A 16,665-nucleotide genomic window follows, 5' to 3' on the forward strand; every position below is an offset into this window, starting at 1 on the left:
AGTTAAGTAAGCACTTGTTCAGATCACTTCACATGAGTTATTATTTGGGATAGCCAGACATGTGGTTCTTCCAGGACTTGTTAAACTGGTAATTACAGTTGGCAGAGGAGAGCTAAGACTTAAGCTGAATGAATCATGAATGTTCTGGAAAAGCCTGGCCCTCTCCCAATAGCATCCTGTGTTCTAGGGTATTCTGTTTGGTGTGGATTGACTTGTGTGCCTGCAAGCTTCTGCAACATGCCAAGTGGCTCTCTGTGCCTTTGTCCTGCCACAGATCGATGCCTTCCAGCACATGCAGCACTTTGTCCAGACCATGCAGCAGCAGGCCCAGCATGCCATTGCCACTGAGGACCAGCAGCATAAGCAGGAGCTGCACAAGCTCATGGCCCGGTGAGGACCGTCTTGCCCCTGCCATGCCAGCAGCTTCTGTAGTGAGGACACATTCAGGCTCCTTGGGGGGCCTATTGCCCATACCTCTCACCTTTTGCAGTAGGGATCCCAGGCAGCCATCAAATTGCGGTGCTCCATAGTCCCCCCTCATTTTCCCAGGGTTCAGCAGCTCAAGGGCACTCAGCCCAAGTGCTATCCTCTCCTGGTGTCTGGCTTTAGGGTTAGACTTTTTGTTTTCAGGTGCCAGGTACACTGCTAATTTGAAGTGTGGATAAATTTGACTTTAGATAAACTGTTTAACCTCTCTGGAAGATAGGAAGAGTACCTGTTTCCTAGGGTGGTGTAAGGTGTGTGGCTTTATGGAAAGGCCACAGCATGTCAAACACTGAGAGCAGTGCCTGGAGCACATCAGCGGGTGCAAACGCCAGCTGGTGCCGTCATCACCTTAACAAAGGGAGGGAGGGGGAAGAGTAAGGGAGAAGCCATAGGCAATCAATAGGAAAAATAACTCAACAGCTGTTCCCCATGAAAATTGGATTTGGGCTAGATAGGTCCATGCAGATATACCTTTACCAGGTTCCTGGGTTATGCTGTCATTGCAACACAGAGATCAGAAGAAAAGATGGTACCTGAAAACCTGTTCCCAGACCCTGTCTCCTTCCTTCCACATTGTTGAACATTCTGCTGGTTCCTTTGGGTTGCCTCTTGACAGGGAGAATAGATACCAGAAAGGTGTTAAGGCACCCCTGGCAATTTGTTGTCCCCCTCAGGAGGGCTCTTAGGGAGAAGGAGCAACATGGGGGCTTGCTTCTCTTTTCAGGTGTTTCCTGAAACTCGGGGAGTGGCAGCTGAACCTCCAGGGCATCAATGAGAGCACCATCCCCAAAGTGCTGCAGTACTACAGCGCCGCCACTGAGCATGACCGCAGCTGGTACAAGGTGAGGGGGGCAGGGCACAGCCACCTGGCAGGACCCCTCAGCCTGGCCCCTGGGAGCCAAGTGACTGGAGCCTGTCTGTCAAGAGGCCCAAGGAAGTGGCTGGGGTTGTAGCTCAGTGGTAAAGCACTTGCCTCCCACACGTGAGGCCCTGGGCTCAATCCTCAGCACCACATAAAAATAAATAAACAAAATAAAGATACTTCGTACATGTACAACTAAAAAATCAAAAAAGAGGCCTGAGGAGCCTGCATTTTCCTTACACATTTCATTGATTCCTCACTTGAGAAGTAGGCATCACACCGTGTCCTATGTGTGGCACTGGGCTGCTGCTGTCTTTTAATTTCTTAGCTGCTTGTTTTCCTAGGAGCATCTGGACACACAGTTAATCTCAGGAACTTTATCTTCCCCCTGGGTAATCTGTTCCTTCCCAGCTCCTTTCTGATCTCCATCCTCGGCTACTCCTCAGCTAAGAAATTAACTTTCTTTGTTTTTATTGGAAAGATCTGGGTAACATCCTGTTATATTACAGGAAACTTTTCAAAAGGACAAACAGAAATGTACAAAAGATATGACTGGCTGGTACAGGGGAGTCTTGGAAGTACATCCTTGGCAAGAGCTCACATTCTCATTTTTTTAAATATCTTTTCCAAAGGGCCTCCTTCTTAACATAGCATATATCATCAATTTCTTTCCAGAATCTCCTTAACTTACTAATACTTTGTGAATTAATCCCTCTGGGGTCAAAACTTGCATCTGAAAGCCACAGAAGAGTTCACAATAAAAAGCTCTCCTTGTCTAAGCATGCTTCTTGATGATCCAAAAATGCCCCTTCTGTAATAGGAGAATTACTTGTCTCTCAAGGACAGCTGCATGTCAAAAGCCAAAGAAGATTTAGAAAAATACAGATCACAAGGAAAAACCTGCTTCCAGGCAAATTGGTTTTAGTTTTTAAAAGCATTTTCTAGTATGGGTCCCTTTGGTTCTAGGTCTTGTACCATCAAAAATCCTCACAGTATGGTGTGCATGCCAGCATTTTGGTCTTGTTCACCTTGACCCCAGGTCAGTGCCTGGCACCTCCATATGTAAGAGGCATGTGTTGAATAAATGAAGGTCTAGGGAACTGAACTTGAGTCACTGTAGCATTCTAACTTGTCAAGTAAAGACTACTCTGCTTTGGGAAAATGGGCACAGTTATGTTATCATCTTTAGCAGTAGACAGGGAATTTCCTGATTATCCAGAAAGTCCAACTCTTAGTGGATTATCTTAATATGCTATCGTCACTGCAGAGTTACAATGCCCTGAGTCAAAACTCTGCCTCAGCCTCTCTGTACCATGCAGAAGTGGTCTTCCTTATACCTCTCAGTGTGTGCCTTCCCTTGCCCCCTGTCATGTGACTTATTAGGACTCACCACTACTCCCTAAATGTGACAGCTGCCTCTCAACATCTGCTCTCTTAAATAATCCATATTGTCTACTTTAAAAACCAGTAAAGCTTCATTTTCCCATAGATGAAGTGGGCCTCTGGACCTAGTGTGACTGTTCCTCTGCCCTCTGCCCTGGCACTTGACCAGCCTTCCTGCATTTTGCTCCTGCATGTGCCCTAAACTGCAGGCGTGTCCTTTGCTTGTTTCCTGTGGACACTGATTGCCCTCTGTGCGCCTCTGTCCCGTTCTTCCCCTTGCGAGGAAGTCTTCTTCTTTACCTGGAAGGTTTAAATGAAAACTTCCATACATCCATCACTTTTGGCCTCCTCATTTGTGAGTTTCTGACCAGCTGAGTGCCAGGCTTTCCTGTTGCCCTTTTCATTTGTCCCAGTCTGTGGTTCTCTTAGGTCAGTCTGTGGTTCTCTTAAGTCACGCTGGCTCATCTCTCCGTGTCTGAGCTTGTGCCATGATCTGGGAATGCCCATGAGCTCAGAATGATCCTTGCACATTAGTCCAGAACCCTGCCACTCATCACAGCCATAGGTTCTCTTCTCCAGAGCCTTAGAGATGAAAAATAGAAAAAAAGCTGGAAAACTAAAGCTGTTGCTCACAGCCCAGCGTCTACCCCTGGCTCTCGCCCTACCCAGGCCTGGCACGCATGGGCAGTGATGAACTTCGAAGCTGTGCTGCACTACAAGCACCAGAACCAAGCCCGTGACGAGAAGAAGAAACTGCGTCATGCCAGCGGGGCCAACATCACCAATACCACCACAGCGGCCACCACTGCTGCCACTGCTGCTGCCGCCGCCAGCACAGAGGGCAGCAACAGTGAGAGCGAAGCCGAGAGCTCTGAGAACAGCCCCACTCCATCCCCTCTGCAGAAGAAAGTCACTGAGGTGGGCTCCTCTCTCCTCCTGAGGACTAGCCAGGCGCAGCTCTCTGAGCAGTCCAAGCTCAGTGGAGTCCGAGGCTTCTCTGAAGTGCGAGGTGGAGCTGGATGCCCTGCCTGGCCACCTTCGCAGCAGTGCAGGAGACCACACCCTGCTCTGGGGGGCTGTCAAGGCTTGTGCTGGAGAATGAGCTCCTTCTCTTAACTGTGCTGTGCCTGTTTGGGGGCAGCGTCCACCTGCAAGTCCACTCTGAGGACAGGGCCTGGGGGATCATCTTTGCCTGTTGTCTTCCCTTCCACCTCTCCTTGGGCTGTCAATCTGAAATGCACCAAGGTAGCCATCAGGTCCAGAGAACAGCACTCAAAGCTGCAGCCCCACCCTCTGCCACTCTGTTCAGGAAACCACCATACCCCAAGACAGTGACAGTTCTGACACAGTTGCCATGTTCCAGGCACCAAAAAAGGCTTTCCATGCACAAGGCTGAACACTCAACTGCCCTTTGAAGGAGGTGCTTTTAGTATGCACCTATTCCCACTATCCAGATGAGAAAGCTGAGGCAAAGGGCTAGGGATTCAGCTCAGTGGTAGAACACTTGCCTAGTGTGTGCAAGGCCTTGGTTCAATCTCCAGCACCACAGGAAAAAGAAAGCTGAGATAAAAGTGTCACTAACACATGTGTATTCCAACAGGATTTATCCAAAACCCTCTTGATGTACACTGTCCCTGCCGTCCAGGGCTTCTTCCGTTCTATCTCCTTGTCACGAGGCAACAACCTCCAGGATACACTCAGGTATCAGGGAAGGGGAGGGTGAAATTCTGGAAGATCCTGCTACTGACGGGACACCCATGTCACACATCCAGGTCATCTAAGCCCTCCCCACTCCAGTCAGTACACCCAAGCTCGGCTCTGGGCCTTTCTCCACCTTTGGATTAAGGAATGATCGCTGGCCGGGTTCCACTTAGGAGGATGGAACCTGCAAAAACCTAGAAGTGGAGTGAGGGCTGTCTATGTGGTTTACTACGTAGGGACCAAGGCTTTTGTTCATCACAACATTTTAAAAATCCTCCTGCAACTATGACAAGTCTGAACAGTTGGCCCAAACCGATTGTCAGTCCAGAGGCTAGTCATGACAGGCACAGCCATGGCCTCCTCATTTGTGAGTCTCTGACCAGCTGAGTGCCAGGCTTTCCTGTTGCCCTTTTCATTTGTCCCAGTCTGTGGTTCTCTTAAGTCACGCTGGCTCATCTCTCCGTGTCTGAGCTTGTGCCATGATCTGGGAATGCTCATGAGCTCAGAATGATCCTTGCACATCAGTCCAGAACCCCTCCACTCATCACAGCCATATGTTCTCTTCTCCAGAGCCTTAGAGATGAAAAACAGAAAAAAAAAAAAAAAGCCGGAAAACTAAATTTTATATGACTTTTCATTTGTCTTTTCCAGAGTTCTCACTTTGTGGTTTGATTATGGTCACTGGCCAGATGTCAATGAAGCCTTGGTGGAAGGGGTGAAAGCAATCCAGATTGATACTTGGTTACAGGTGAGGGTGGCCCAGATTCTGTCTCCTGTGTTCTTCTCTTGGAACCATGCAGTGGTCAAAGGGGCAAGGCAGCATGTGTTTACAATATTAAGAATGCAGGGCTGGAGCTGGGGTGCAGTGGCAGAGCGCTTGCCTAACGTGTGAGGCACTGGGTTTGATCCTCAGCACCAAATAAAAATAAACAAACAAAATAAAGGCAAGATGTTCATCTACAACTACAAAAATAAAAAAAGAATACAGAACTTAGACCCAAAGTCTGGACTACATATACTCTTTAGTTTCTTTTAGAGAACTGAAAATAATGAACCATTTCAGAGCTTAAAGTATCAACCAAACAAGTTGTAAGGATCAATCTTCATTTAGAAGAATAACTAGAGTTGTTTCCCTGCCAGGTTATTCCTCAGCTCATTGCAAGAATTGATACGCCCAGACCCTTGGTGGGACGCCTCATTCACCAGCTTCTCACAGACATTGGTCGGTACCACCCCCAGGTATGTGGAGAACCTGGGCAGTTTCTCATCTAATCACTGACCTTTGATTTGATGGCCAACTTTGAGAAACACAAGTACAGGAACTGGGAGCTAGGTGCTCCACCCAGCCCTAGGAAGGTCTACTCAGCTAAGGACCCAGCAACCATCCTGAAAAGAATGGAGCTCTCCTTTGTGGTAGACTCATGGTGCTAATGTCACCTTCACCATGTCTTTTGCCATTCTCCTTAAATTCTGGGTACAGTGGCACAGACCTGTAATCCCATCTACTCACTGAGGCAGGAGGATCACAAGTTCAAGGACAGCCTGGGCAATTTAAAGAGGCCCTGCCTCAAAATTTTAAAAGTTAAAAAAAAAGGCTGGGATTGTAAGTCAGTGATAGAGTGCCACTGTGTCAGCCCCCAGTACAGGGAAAACCCCTCAGGCTCCTTACATGTGTCTCTTACAAATGTTCCTGTTTGCTTCAGGCCCTCATCTACCCTCTGACTGTGGCTTCCAAGTCAACTACAACAGCCCGTCACAACGCAGCCAACAAGATTCTGAAGAACATGTGTGAGCACAGCAACACCCTGGTCCAGCAGGCCATGATGGTGAGTCCAGAGCCAGCCAGGGTCTTCCTCACCATGGGACCGCACACTCCGTGTCCCACCAGATGCGTCCCTCCAATTCTCCAAGTCAGACTTCCTGAGAGTGTTCATCCCTGGTGCTTTTCTTTCCCCGCTTTGATCCAGGTGAGCGAGGAGCTGATCCGGGTAGCCATCCTCTGGCATGAGATGTGGCACGAAGGCCTGGAAGAGGCATCTCGTTTGTACTTCGGGGAGAGGAATGTGAAGGGCATGTTTGAGGTGCTGGAACCTCTGCATGCTATGATGGAACGGGGCCCCCAAACTCTGAAGGAAACGTCCTTTAATCAGGTATGGGATGGAAAGCACCAAGGACATGATTCCTTTCCCTCTACTCCTTTCTTCTGCCTTAACACAAGAACTCCAGCAGAGGTCACAGGGATAAAAAACACCAGAAGTTAATTGTCTCTAAGTTTCAAGAACCTGCCTAATTTTGTTTCTTTTTTGTACTGGTGATTTAACACATGAGCACTTAACCACTGAGCCACATCCCCAGCACTTTTTATTTTTTATTTAGAGACAAGGTCTCACTGAATTGCTTAGAGCCTCCCAAATTGCCAAGGCTGGCCTCAAACTTGTGATAATCCTGCATTAGCCTCCCAAGTTGCTGGGATTACAGGCATATGCCACCATGCACGTGGCACTAGTGTAGCACAGTGCTGAATTATTTTCTTTCTTTTTCACTTTCCTTTTGTTTAATGGTGCAGTGCTGGGAATCAAGCCAAGGCCCCTCATGCACGCTACACAAGCTCTATCACTTAGAACACTTCTAGCTCCTCCTGAAATTTTGTTTTTAAAATTTTTTAATACCTTTGTTTTATTTATTTATTTATTTATTTAATGTGGTGCTGAGGATCAAACCCAGGGCCTCGCATGTGCTAGACAAGCGCTCTACCTCTGAGCCATAGCCCCAACCCTCCTCCTGAAATTCTAATTGGAAAATCAAAAGAGAGGCCACCCCACCTGTCCTCTGACATTCCCTTAACCTAACAAGTCTTGCTTATGATCGGGAAACTCCAGGACTGGGGAACTGCTCAGCTGCTTGTGCTCACCTGCTAGCACTTTCTGGCCACAGTCTATTCCCAGGGAGTTCTGTGGTCTGCTCAGACATTTAATTTAGGTCCTATTTTGGTGGCCACTTTGACCACTTGCACATCTGCCCTGCTTTCCTTCTCAGGCATATGGCCGAGATTTAATGGAGGCCCAAGAATGGTGCAGGAAGTACATGAAGTCAGGGAACGTCAAGGACCTCACCCAAGCCTGGGACCTCTACTACCACGTGTTCAGACGGATCTCAAAGCAGCTACCCCAGGTAGGTTCCTCAGGTCTTCCTTTCTGTCTTATTATCTGTGAACTTCCTGATACTCATCCTAAGCATCTGGTTTCACGATTTTTTGTTTGTTTTTTGTTTTGGTACCAGGATTTTGTTTTGAACTCAGGGTGAGCCACATCCCCAGCACTATTTTGTATTTTATTTGGAGACAGAGTGTCACTGAGTTGCTTAGCACCTCGCCCATTGCTGAGGCTGGCTTTGAACTTGCAATCCTCCTGTCTCAGCCTCCCGAGCCTCTAGGACTACAGGCGTGGGCCACCGCGCCCAGCCTGCTTTCACTTGTACCTGTAGAAAACTAATTGCTTCTGGCAGTCTGTTGAAAAAGACCTAAATTATATCTAAATTCCTCCCTGGAGTTTAATTTTCTAACTAAATTTTTTTGGTAATTATTCACAGCTTACATCCTTAGAGCTGCAGTATGTTTCCCCAAAACTTCTGATGTGCCGAGACCTTGAATTGGCTGTGCCAGGAACATACGACCCCAACCAGCCAATCATTCGCATTCAGTCCATAGCCCCATCTTTGCAAGTTATCACATCCAAGCAGAGGCCCCGGAAGCTGACTCTCATGGGTAAGGATCACTGCACTTCTGCCTCCCTGAATGAGTCCCTGCCCCCTGTTCTGAAATTATGGCCTGCCATTCCAGCTGCTAATCTTTCATGTGCAACAACTCTCCCCACCTCTTGGGACAAGAATGGAGGACAGTGGCCCTCCCCTTCCAGGACCTCTTCATGGCTCCAAGTGTACTCAGAGCTGTACCTATTGAAGTGAAGCCAGATCTCATGTGTGGAGCCCTGGTGGTGGTGGGCAGGTGTTGAAATGAGCCAGCAGAGGCAGCTGATGCAGACTTGAGGTTCCATGCCACTGAAGAAAGAGCATCTGGGTTTTTGAATGTTCTCCCTTTGTGGGAAATAATTGTGTAAAGCAAACAAACTAGAATAGCAATGAATCCTCATGGGAGGTACATTCAACACATGGCGTCTAGAATTTGGCTTAGGAGTAGTGATACCTACCTGGAATGGTTGAGGGAGACTTGTGTATTGAGGTGGCATCTTGAGGTCTCTCCCTTTTAATGACGCTCATTTCTCAAGTGTAATGGTTTTCACCAACACTGATCAATCATGGTGCACAGGTAGTGGTCTCTCCAGGAGCTGGTATCTTCCAATAAAAAACATGATCACAGGGCTGGGGTTGTGGCTCAGTGATAGAGCACTTCCCTTGCATGTTTGGTCCTTAGCACCACGTAAAAATAAATAAAAGTTTTGTATCCATCTATAACTGAAAAAAAAAGATTTTAAAAAACAAACAACAACAACAAAAGAAAACATGGTCAGTCATGTTCTCAGCGTATTGGATTTAAAAAGTTTAGTGAAGAAACTGCTTCTGAGAGAAGTGAGCAAATAAGCTGTTCCTCGTCCTTCCCACCACCCCTCCAGACCTGAAAGGGCAAGGAGCCCAACAAGAACTATTGCCTTGGAAGAGAGGCCAGCTAGCAGAAGCTGTAGCTCAGGTGGAGGGACATGGCTGCTTCTAGAACTGTGACCAAGGCAGGGTGTGGGGGCAAATACCCTGATCTCCACCTCTTCCTGTCCTTTCCTGCCAGTGCCTCATTGGCCACACCAGCTGGAACTCCAAGGGATGTGGGCCATAGGAGTTGGGCTTCTCAGATCAGAATGGGTCAGGGAGAGGGAAAATGTATAATCTCTGCATGACGGTTCCTGATCCTTGGTAACAGTCTTTTTTTAAATTTAAACAACTTTGGTCATTGGTAGACATCAAAAGCAGAGCTGTTTCCTCAGTTGTAGAGTGTTCTTTCCATTTGAGGGGATTGTGATTAGGGAGAGTGTGTGTAGTCTATGGGATCTTTGGGATACTCTGCTGGTCTCAGCTACGGGTGTGAGAACCTGTGTTCTGCACTAACAGTTGCCACCATCCCTACAGGCAGCAATGGCCATGAGTTTGTGTTCCTCCTGAAGGGCCACGAAGACCTGCGGCAGGACGAGCGGGTGATGCAGCTCTTCGGCCTGGTTAACACCCTCTTGGCCAATGACCCGACATCTCTTCGGAAAAACCTCAGGTATTCAGAGTGCTGTGTAAATGGCAAAATTTTGAGAAGTCTTCTTGCCCTCCTACGACTGTGCGTAGAACCATGCTCCTTTATCAAATAAGTTATAACCTGGCAGGAGGTTATCAGTAACCTAGCTGCCAAACACAAGAAGAAAGGGTCTCCACATGGGATATGCCTTTAACAAGCTCCAAAGAATTCAGAAGGGAATGATTTGAGATGAGATGAAGATTATACAGACTGTTAATCAAGATTATACAGTATGTTACTCCTTGTGGGGCGTAAGCTCAGCCAGAGCCTTCCTATCCTTGGCCCTGTTGCTTTTCCTTCTCCTGATCTCAGATAATAGTCACATGATGCTTCCAGAGCCACCGGTCTGTTGGGCAGGATGAGAAGGCCAGAGTGGCTTTCATGTTATGAGCACCCTATTTCTGTGATGTTGTATTCTTCACCAAGTATTGCTCACTCCCCCTCTCACAAAAACCACGTGCAGGGCTCATTAAAGACAGTCTGCAGTGGAGAGCGGTGGCACACACCTGTAATCCCTGTGGCTTGGGAGGCTGAGGCAGGAGGATGATAAGTTCAGAGTAAGCCTCAGCATTTAGTGAGACCCTAAGCAACTTAGTGAGATCCTAATAAAAAATTTTGAAGACCAGGGATATGGCTTAGTGGTTAAGCACCTGGGTACCAGGTACACCCTATACCAAATCTGTGTGTGCTCTGAGTGGATCATAAATATGCTCTTCTTGTACAAAATGACCCTGTTCTTTTGTGGCACCAGCATCCAGAGATATGCCGTTATCCCTCTGTCCACCAACTCAGGCCTCATTGGCTGGGTCCCCCACTGTGACACGCTACATGCCCTCATCCGGGACTACAGGGAGAAGAAGAAGATCCTCCTCAACATTGAGCATCGCATCATGTTGCGGGTATGAGGAGGCTTGCTGCCCAGTGTCCTCAGGGTCCTGGAGGCAGGACTCACACATCAGGGATCCACACAGGGCTGCTTTTCTAGTTCTTTATGTGTCCATCAGTGAAGTCTATTTGGGGGAATTTGCTATTGAAGGTTTAATGAGGTGAATCCTAAAGCAGAAAACATTCTCTATGAAATCAAAGTGGGATTGCGGATGAAACTCATGGTAGAGTGCTTGCCTGGCATATGGTTCCAGCAATGCAAAATATAAAGTAGAATAAAGTTGCATAAGATTTCAGCATGGTGCTGGGGATGTGGCTTAGGCGGTAGCACTCTCGCCTGGCATGCGTGCGGCCCAGGTTCGATCCTCAGCACCACATACAAACAAAGATGTTGTGTCCACCGAAAACTAAAAACTAAACATTAAAAAAAAAAAAAAAAAAAGATTTCAGCATGGCTCGTGAGGCCTAACAGGTTCAGCCTGAGGTTCTTTAAAAAAAAAAAAAAGAAGTTGGGCATGATGGCACACACCTATAATCCAGTGACTCTGGAGGCTGAGGATCACAAGTTCAAAGCCAGCCTTAGCAATTTAGTGAGGCCTTGAGCAATTAGCAAGATCCTATCTCAAAAAGAAATTAAAATCAGCTGAGGATGTGGCTCAGTGGTTAAGTGCCCCTGGGTTCAATCCCTAGTACCCTAAATAAATAAATAAATAAATTTTAAAAAGAAATTAAAGTCTTCTAAAGCCTGGAAATTATGTTTTCATTGTCCTGTATGGGACTGGACAGATAAATATAGGCAGCATCTATTTATCTAACATATACCAAGCTCTGGAAGGCCTGGTGAGTAGTCATCTAAGAACTAGGAAGAATTGTTATGCAGACCTTAAAACCTCATCCCCTCGTCCACTGCACTAGGCTTGGACTGAGGTGAGTCCAGGTGTCCCTGGGAGCCAGTGTGGCCACTATGCTGCACTTCCCATCTCCTCTTGACTAGCAGCAAAGTTAGAACCAGGTCTGCCTGGCCCAGCCCAGTGCCTCCGGCTGCTCTAACTGAACATGTGTCCTGATGCAGATGGCTCCAGACTACGACCACCTGACCCTGATGCAGAAGGTGGAAGTGTTTGAGCACGCTGTCAACAACACAGCAGGGGACGACCTGGCCAAGCTGCTGTGGCTGAAGAGCCCCAGCTCGGAGGTAGGGCCACTCAGCTGCCTCTGACCCACTCCTAAAAGGGCCGATTAGCTACTCTTTGCTACTGTTAACTGTGGATTATGTACAGCCTTCTATAGCAAAAATCACATGCTATTTAGATTTTTGCTGCTTTCTCCTATTGATTATGATAGTATTTAACCTTTTTTCCTATATTTAGGATAGTTGGTCTTTTTCATATATGTTGTAAATTTCCTGTTTATTTGATTTTCTAATTTGATTAGTGTTTTGGGGATTGGGGTTTTTCTTTTTCACACATTATTTTAAAAGTTAGATATATCCGAGTTTGAAGTTTCTGCCTTTGGCTTTACATTTTTTTTTTATTGTTGGTCGTTCAAAACATTACATAGTTCTTAATATATCATATTTCACAGTTTGATTCAAGTGGGTTATGAACTCCCATTTTTACCCCGTATACAGATTGCTGTATCACATCAGTTACACTTCCATTGATTTACATATTGCCATTCTAGTGTCTGATGTATTCTGTTGTCTATCCTATTCTCTACTATCCCCCTCCCCTCCCCTCCCCTCCCCTCCCCTCTTCTCTCTCTACCCCCTCTACTGTAAATCATTTCTTCCACTTGTATTATTCTTCTCTTACCCCTCATTTCCTCTTATATGTAATTTTGTATAACCCTGAGGATCACCTTCCATTTCCATGCAATTTCCCTTCTCTCTCCCTTTCCCTCCCACCTCTCATCCCTATTTAATGTTGATCTTCTTCTCAAGCTCTTCGTTCCTACCCTGTCCTTGGTTACTCCCCTTATATCAAATAAGTCATTTGGCATTTGTTTTTTAAGGATTGGCTAGCTTCACTTAGCATAATCTGCTCTAATGCCATCCATTTCCCTCCAAATTCTATGATTTTGTCATTTTTTGGCTTTACATTTAGAAAGGCTCTCTCCACCTCAAGCTGATGTCTCTTTTTACCTATATTTTCTTATAAGATTTGCTTTTACAATTAAATTCTAACTCAGTTTGGAATTTCTTTTTTCACATCAGATGGGTAATGTGCCAACAATGTAACAAAGTTCAGAGGGAGGCATATCTCACACAATAGCAAGAATACCCAATCATCACACTTATGAGCTAGAAGGATCTAGAATGTATTTGTAAACCTAGGTGGGCTGGGCTTGATGGTGCACACCTGTAATCTCAGTAACTCAGGAGGCTAAAGCAGAAGGATCACAAGTTTGAAGCCAGCCTTGACAATTTACTGTCTCAAAAAAAAAAAAAAAAAAGAGGCTCAGGCTGTAGCTCAGTGGTAAAGCACCACTAGGTTCAATCCCCAATACCAAAAAAATAACAATAACAAAAATAAATCAATAAAACTACAGTGTAACTTGTTTTTTAAAAGATGATTAGCTGCCACCACACTATTTACCAAATAAACCATCCTTCCCCACTATTTGAAAAATTCCATCTTCATTATACACTAAATTCCTCCATGTCCAGGGATATCTTTCTATGGCTTCTGCTTCATTATTCCCTCTGCCTGTTCCTCTATAAGTACCATACCATTAATATAAGTCTCTTCGCATTAGCTATTTTCACATATTTTTTCTTCCAGATAAATGTTGGGATCATTTTGTCAAGGTTGAAATGCCACTGAATTTTTTTTTTTTAAACCAGGGATCGAGCCCAGGGGCCCTTGCCACTGAGCCACATCCCCAGGTCTTTTTTATATTTTATTTTGAGAAGACAGGGTCTCTCCAAATTGCTCAGGACCTCACTGAGTTGCTAAGGCTGGCTTTGAACTTGGGATTTTCCTGCCTCAGCCTCCTGAGACACTGGGATTACAGGCATGTGCCACCGTGCCTCTCAGTGCCACTGAAATTATATTGGAATTATATTAAATGTATCAAATGATAATTTGGAAGGCTATTGCATCTCTGCAATCTTAAATGAATCCTGAAGTGGGTCTTTTCATAAAGTCTTCACTTAAGTCTTTATGTTCCTAAGAAGAAAAGTTTACTTGTTCATTGAAACCTAACATGTTTCCAATTAAGTTTATTCTGAGACATAGTTGTTTATTTTACTCATGAATGGGATCTTTATTCTATTCTATGTTCCCACTGATTATTAATGGAATAAAAGAACAGAAGGGATTGGGGTCTGGCTGTGTTGGAACCAGCTTAAAGTTTTCAGCGCTTGGGTTCACTAATGCTCCTGTTTTGTAGGTGTGGTTTGACCGAAGAACCAATTACACTCGCTCTTTAGCAGTCATGTCAATGGTTGGATATATTTTGGGCCTAGGAGATAGGTGAGTGAATTTAATTTATTTCTTTTAGTCTCCTTTTGTTTTAGTAGTTTTCTTTTTATTTGTTTTCCGGTGAGATTTATGACTTTTTGGCAAATAACTATTTGCGTTTTTACTTTAGACATCTTTGGGGTTTTTTGTTTTTGTTTCTGCTTTCGCAGTATTAGGGAATAAACCCCAGGGGCTCACACATGCTAGGCAAATGCTCTACCACTGAGCTATATCTCCAGCCCTTTTAATTTTTTATTTGAGAGAGGATCTCTCTAAGTTGATGAGACTGGCTAGAACCTACAATGCTTCTACCTCAGCCTTCCAAGTAGATGGAATTACAGGCATGCACCACTGTGCCCAGCTACTTAGACCTCTTTTACAGCATCAACCTTAGCCTTCATCTGTTTATTCTAATAGGATAACACTTCAACTAGAGAGAAGCAAAACTGTAGCTCAAGAGTACTACTTTCTCCATAGGTTGGTTTAGTGTGCTAAATAAGCTACAATAAATAAGATTGATTACATTGACTTAGTAAATATTAAATAATTAATATGATGCTAAGATAGTTGATTCTGTTTCTGCAATTGAAACCAACCAAAATAGATCCTTATGATATTTTTGCATAATAAATTTCATCCAAACTTACTGACTAAAAAAATAATTCAGGGCCGGGTTGGGTGGCATACACCTGTAATCCCAGCAGCTCAGGAGGCTGAGACAGGAAGATCATGAGTTCAAAGTCAGCCTCAGCAATGGCAAGGCGCTAAGCAACTCAGTGAGACCCTGTCTTTATATAAAATATAAAAAGGGCTGGGGATGTGGCTCAGTGGTCAAGTGCCCTGAGTTCGATCCCTGGTAACAAAAAAAAAGAGAGAGAGAGAGAGAGAGACTGAGGTGGGATATCACTTGAGCCCAGAAGTTAGAGACTAGTCCAGGCAACATTGCAAGACCCTGTCTCAAAAGAATACAATAAATGACGACAACAACAACCAAAAAAACCTAGCAGAACACCTATTGACAAAAGCCAGATGATCTTCCCCGGATTGGCTCAGGGGCTCATGGAGACAGATCCTGTGATAGCTACATGATAGTAATGACAGAGCCTTACCACTGAGGGGCTTTCACTGCCGTAAACTGTTTGTCAGGTGACCCAAGACCTTGGAGAAGCAGAGTCTCCTGATGACTCCTACAGGTAAATCTTCACTGTGGCTCCAGAGCAGGAACAGGCACTTTTTCTGTAAAGAGCAAATGATAGATATCTTGGGCTTTGTGGGCCATGTGGCCTCTGTCACAGTGCCAGCTCTGCCATTGTAGCATAAAACCAACTAGAAACAGTACAGAAATGAAGAAGGCCATTTTTCAATAAAACGTGGCTTATAAAGTCAGGTGGGAGCCAGACTTACCTCAGAGCTATTGTCTGCCAGCCCCTGGCCTGGAGTTTTACATCCTCACTGATTCATTTGTCAATGCTGCTTGTTGACCCTTCCCGTCTCTCCCTTCTGCTTCTCAGACACCCATCTAACTTGATGCTGGACCGACTGAGTGGAAAGATCCTGCACATTGACTTTGGGGACTGCTTTGAGGTAAACATGTTTCTGAAACCATGTCAGACAGACCTCACTCTGCTCTGACAGTTCAGGCAAACATAAGCCCCAAACATCCCTCCTCTCCCCCGTCACTCCTGCCGACAAGATCAAGTCAGTTGCAGCCTTGAAATCCATGGCTGAGGTCAGACTCTAAGCCCTGTGGGCAGGGGCCACTCTCCACACACCCTTCACTAAGTGAAGGAATCTGCCACCTTGCATGCTGCCTGCTGGTCAAGCACTTGGGCAATATACCCTTGTCCTTTTCTTTTTCTTTTTTTTTTTTTTCCTTCTCCATCTTTTGGGGTTTCTAGCCTCATTCAGATCCCCATAATCAGTCCCTTCACTAAACTCAAGCTGCTTCATTTCTGTGTTGTCATGTGAATCAGTAGAGATGAGACAAAGAAAGCTACCTGCCTTCACCTTACTTTAGTTAAAGAAAACTGTCTAAACAAGGATTTGTTTTTACCTTTGATTATCCCATAGGTTGCTATGACCAGAGAAAAATTTCCAGAGAAGATTCCATTTAGACTAACAAGAATGTTGACCAACGCTATGGAGGTGAGTGGATATTGGGAACACACTGCACTGAAATGGGACCCACACAGTTTCCACCTTCTCTAAAGACAGACTTGCTCATGAGAGCTCATCAGTTCCCCAGCATGGCCACGTGACTTCTGTAGCAGGTTCCTGTTGATGCTCACGTATTAGGAGTGGTCTTTGAAAGTCTCACCACTTAACATCAGACCTGGTGTCATATGTATCACAGTCCTGCCATGCTTCCTTCCTAGGTGATGGTGACAGATACTCTATCACTGTTGGTCATGAGGCACCAATGACTCCTGAGGTGCAATGCTCTGTCCCTTCTCCAGGTTACAGGTCTAGATGGCAACTACAGAATCACATGCCACACAGTGATGGAAGTGCTTCGGGAGCACAAGGACAGTGTCATGGCTGTACTGGAGGCCTTTGTCTATGATCCCTTGCTGAACTGGAGGCTGATGGACAGTAAG

General features: G+C 45.5%; 1 protein-coding gene across 1 annotated transcript in view; it reads left to right on the top strand.

The window, feature by feature from the left end:
• MTOR (mechanistic target of rapamycin kinase) overlaps nt 1-16,665 on the top strand; it is a 119,342-nt gene that overhangs the window by 94,809 nt on the left and 7,868 nt on the right. The window contains exons 37-53 of the mRNA XM_081305722.1: nt 275-390; nt 1,211-1,328; nt 3,401-3,649; nt 4,332-4,432; nt 5,084-5,180; nt 5,573-5,671; nt 6,136-6,258; nt 6,400-6,582; nt 7,469-7,603; nt 8,021-8,195; nt 9,566-9,701; nt 10,471-10,618; nt 11,677-11,799; nt 13,998-14,080; nt 15,580-15,652; nt 16,139-16,213; nt 16,525-16,660. Coding sequence (XP_081161848.1) covers nt 275-390; nt 1,211-1,328; nt 3,401-3,649; nt 4,332-4,432; nt 5,084-5,180; nt 5,573-5,671; nt 6,136-6,258; nt 6,400-6,582; nt 7,469-7,603; nt 8,021-8,195; nt 9,566-9,701; nt 10,471-10,618; nt 11,677-11,799; nt 13,998-14,080; nt 15,580-15,652; nt 16,139-16,213; nt 16,525-16,660 — 2,170 coding nt within the window. The remainder of the gene's footprint in view (nt 1-274; nt 391-1,210; nt 1,329-3,400; nt 3,650-4,331; nt 4,433-5,083; nt 5,181-5,572; nt 5,672-6,135; nt 6,259-6,399; nt 6,583-7,468; nt 7,604-8,020; nt 8,196-9,565; nt 9,702-10,470; nt 10,619-11,676; nt 11,800-13,997; nt 14,081-15,579; nt 15,653-16,138; nt 16,214-16,524; nt 16,661-16,665) is intronic.

Source organism: Spermophilus citellus (assembly GCF_964194105.1).
Source record: "Spermophilus citellus genome assembly, chromosome: 9".
Taxonomy (NCBI): domain Eukaryota; kingdom Metazoa; phylum Chordata; class Mammalia; order Rodentia; family Sciuridae; genus Spermophilus; species Spermophilus citellus.